Source organism: Mandrillus leucophaeus, unplaced genomic scaffold (genome assembly GCF_000951045.1).
Source record: "Mandrillus leucophaeus isolate KB7577 unplaced genomic scaffold, Mleu.le_1.0 Scaffold55, whole genome shotgun sequence".
Lineage (NCBI taxonomy): Eukaryota > Metazoa > Chordata > Mammalia > Primates > Cercopithecidae > Mandrillus > Mandrillus leucophaeus.
Window position 1 is genome coordinate 2818194 of NW_012105919.1, and position 3836 is coordinate 2822029.

Genomic DNA, 3836 nt, shown 5'->3' on the forward strand with positions numbered 1-3836 from the left:
CAGCATTGAGCCCATGGACTCTTCAAGACGGTTTGAACATGTGTTATACACCATGGCACATGAAGCGCGAGTCTCCTGTGGTGTCACTTCCAGAGACAGCCATGTGGTGTCCACTAGCTGGCAACAAGGGAGCAGGAAGCCTCGTGATCTACAGGCGCTGTCCTACTTGTGGTCACACACCAAGTACGTGGAGATGTTTGTCGTGGTCAACAACCAGCGGTTCCAGATGTGGGGCAGTAACATCAATGAGACGGTCCAGAGAGTAGTGGATGTCATTGCTCTGGCCGACAGCTTCACTAGGAGAATAAACACAGAGGTGGTGCTGACCGGAATGGAGATTTGGACCGAGGGGGACCTAATAGATGTCGCAGTGGACTTGCAAATCACACTCAGGAATTTCAATCGCTGGAGACAAGAGATGCTCTTCCGTCGTGCGAAGCACGATGTTGCCCACATGATCGTCGGGCATCATCCTGGACAGAATACGGGCCAGGCCTTTCTCAGTGGTGCCTGCTCAAGCGGTTTTGCGGCAGCTGTTGAATCCTTCCATCATGAAGATGTGCTGTTGTTCGCAGCCCTGATGGTCCATGAGCTCGGGCACAACCTGGGTATTCAGCACGACCACTCGGCCTGCTTTTGCAGAGAGAAGCACTTTTGCCTCATGCATGAAAATATCACAAAAGAAAGTGGCTTCAGCAACTGCAGCTCTGACTACTTCCATCAGTTCCTTCGAGAACACAAAGGGGCCTGCCTATTTAACAAGCCATGGCCCAGGGGCCGCAAGCGTAGGGATTCTGTCTGTGGAAATGGCGTGGTGGAGGACACGGAGCAGTGTGACTGTGGTTCTCTATGTCAGCGTCACCCATGTTGTGATGAAAACTGTATACTGAAGGTGAAAGCAGAGTGCAGTGATGGTCCATGTTGTCATAACTGTAAATTTCAACCTAAGGGATATTCTTGCCGTCCTTCTAGTGATTCCTGCGACCTCCCAGAATTTTGCAATGGTACATCTGCAGTATGCCCCGACAACAGGCATAAGCAAGATGGGTCAAAATGTCATAAAATTTACCAGTGCATTAAAGGTAATTGTATGGACCCTAACAATCAGTGCAAACAAGTATTTGGATATGGTGCAAAATCAGCCTCACAAGAGTGTTACAATTCAATGAACAGCAAAGGGGACCGATTTGGAAACTGTGGCATTCCTACCAGTCCTGGGTCACAATATGTTCGGTGTTCAGATGGTAATACACTTTGTGGGAAACTTATATGTTCTGGGTTTACAGGCTTACCAAAAATCAGTCTCCAACATACAATGATTCAGGTCCCTCGGGGAGATGACTCATGTTGGAGCATGGATGCCTATACAAGTACTGACATTCCTGATGAAGGAGACATGCACAATGGCACTTACTGTGCACCAAATAAAGTCTGCCTAAATTCCACCTGCACAGATAAAACCCCAGTGATGTCTGCCTGCAACCCAGAAAAAACGTGTAATGGGAACGGAGTTTGTAACGATTTAGGGCACTGCCACTGTAATGAAGGGCATGCCCCCCCTGACTGTGTTACTGCAGGAAGTGGAGGTAGTGTGGACAGTGGCCCTCCTGGTAAGCCAGGTGGGACACCTTCAGGAGGTCAAAATCAAAAAATATCTAGTTCCAAACATGAAGAACGTGCTGTAGACATGATGATATTATCATTCATTATACTTTTTATAATACTATTATTAAGTGTAATTACTTGCTTGATCTGCTTGCTTAAAAAATCACCAGAGGCTGCCCCAGCAGAAGCTCCTCCAGCAGTGCCTCCACCACCGGCCGCAGAAATAAAGCCAGAGGCAGCAGAAGTGGCCCCAGAAGAAAAAGAAGAAAAAGAAGAGGAGAAGGAAGAAGAAGAAGAAGAAGAAGAAGAGGAGAAGGAAGAAGAAGAAGAAAAGGAGGAGGAAGCATCAGATTCTTAAGGTTAGAAATAAGGAGATGAAGCCAAGTATATCAAACTTCTCAAGCACTGAGTGGAAATGAGAGGTTTGGTGAAGTAGAAATAGATAGCTTTAGTGGCTCTGACTCAGATATACTAATGTGGAAGGAAGGATTCTTTCACTTTTATTATTCATTTTAGTAATTAAATTTACATTAATTTAATATGTCAAATATTTTGGTACCTTTTGCTTTTTCACATTTCATTGGAACCATTAACAAGCATCTTTGGACATCAATGTCCTTGTCTGTTTGGGCCAATTGTTTTAGTCACCAGAAACTTTTTCAGGACATGCTGTCTTCTATTTGTTTGACATACAGAATCATATGTGCCTGAATTTATTACTGTCTCTGGAATTTTCATTTTAAGTAACAACTACCTATTATGTGAGGACAATTGTTATATGATTAGTTGTTCTAACTTGACCTATAAATGTGCATTCATCAAAGGAAGAGTTTTTAAATCCAAAAACAAATAAAACCCTATTCATATTAGACATGTCCTCAGGTTCCACATGGTTTAGTTATTCAGTCCACTTTATTCTGGGGCACTGCGGGAGGGACTGTATCAAAGAAGAAAACCCTGATTGCTTGTTGGTTAAGAGGTCAGCATTGAGGTCACCTGCTTTCCAAATCTGGCAGATGTTTAATATGATATATGTATATTTGATTTATTATTTCCCAATGTTTCTAGATGCTTCCTACAGCCATCTTCCCTTTATACCTAAAATACTTTTTATCTTCAAGGCCAGTTTTTTTTTTTTTTTGAGATGGAGTCTCGCTCTGTCACTCCAGAGCGCTGGAGCGCAGTGGTGTGATCTCAGCTCACTGCAACCTCCGCCTCCTGGGTTCAAGCGATTCTCCTGCCTTAGCCTCCTGAGTAGCTGGGATTACAGGTGCATGCCATCACACCTGGCTTATTTTTGTATTTTTAGTAGAGACAGGGTTTCCCCACGTTGGCCAGGCTGATCTCAAACTCCTGATCTACCTGCCTCAGCCTCCCAAAGTGAGGCCAACTTTCATAGCTTTTCTGTTTTACTAATTTCCCTGGGATGAACTTCATACCCCTCAGATAACTCATGGCTGATGAACATCACCTAGAGTTAGGAAACTGTGTTTACATTAATTCTATAATAGTGTAGAGGCATCTACTACAGTGCTGACTATATGTATGAAATTAAAATATTTTTGGCCAGGCGCGGTGGCCTGTAATCCCAGCACTTTGGGAGGTCAAGGAGGGTGGATCACCTGAGGTCAGGAGTTTGAGAACAGTCTGGTCAGCATAGTTAAACCCCGTCTCTACTAAAAATACAAAAATTACCCGGGAGTAGTAGCATGCGCCTGTAGTTCCAACTACTCGGGAGGCTTGAAGTAGGTGAACTGCTTGAAACCGGGACGTTGAGGCTACAGTGAGCCAAGATCACACCACTGTACTCCAGCCTGGGTGACAAAGCGAGACTCTGTCTCAAAAAAAAAAAAAAACTAAAAATAAATATTTTTTCCTCTAGTTTTCGTTTAAAAAAATTATTCACATTAATAACTTGTTGACTGAATATCAGAAGGAACTTCTGTACAGGTAATAGAATTCTGGAGGTGGCAATTACTTCTCTGAGAAGAGAGCACAAAGAAAATATAATGTTAACATTAGGCCAGGCTCGGTGGTTCATGCCTGTAATCCCCACACTTTGGGAGGCCAAGGTGAAAGGATCACTTTTGGCCAGGAATTCAAGATCAGCCTGAGCAACATCGTAAGACCCTGTCTCAACAACAACAACAAAAAATTAGCCGGGCATAGTGGTGTGCACCTATAATCCCAGCTACTCAGGGGGCTAAGCCAGGAGGATTGCTGAGCCCAGG

General features: G+C 44.0%; 1 protein-coding gene across 1 annotated transcript in view; it reads left to right on the forward strand.

Annotated features, from left to right (window-relative positions):
* Window positions 1–2495, forward strand: part of LOC105552311 (disintegrin and metalloproteinase domain-containing protein 1b-like) — a 6899-nt gene extending 4404 nt beyond the window's left edge. Inside the window, exon 2 of the mRNA XM_011997937.1 lies at window positions 4–2495. Coding sequence (XP_011853327.1) covers window positions 4–1963 — 1960 coding nt within the window. The 3' untranslated portion in view covers window positions 1964–2495. The remainder of the gene's footprint in view (window positions 1–3) is intronic.
* The last annotated feature ends 1341 nt before the right edge of the window (window positions 2496–3836 follow it).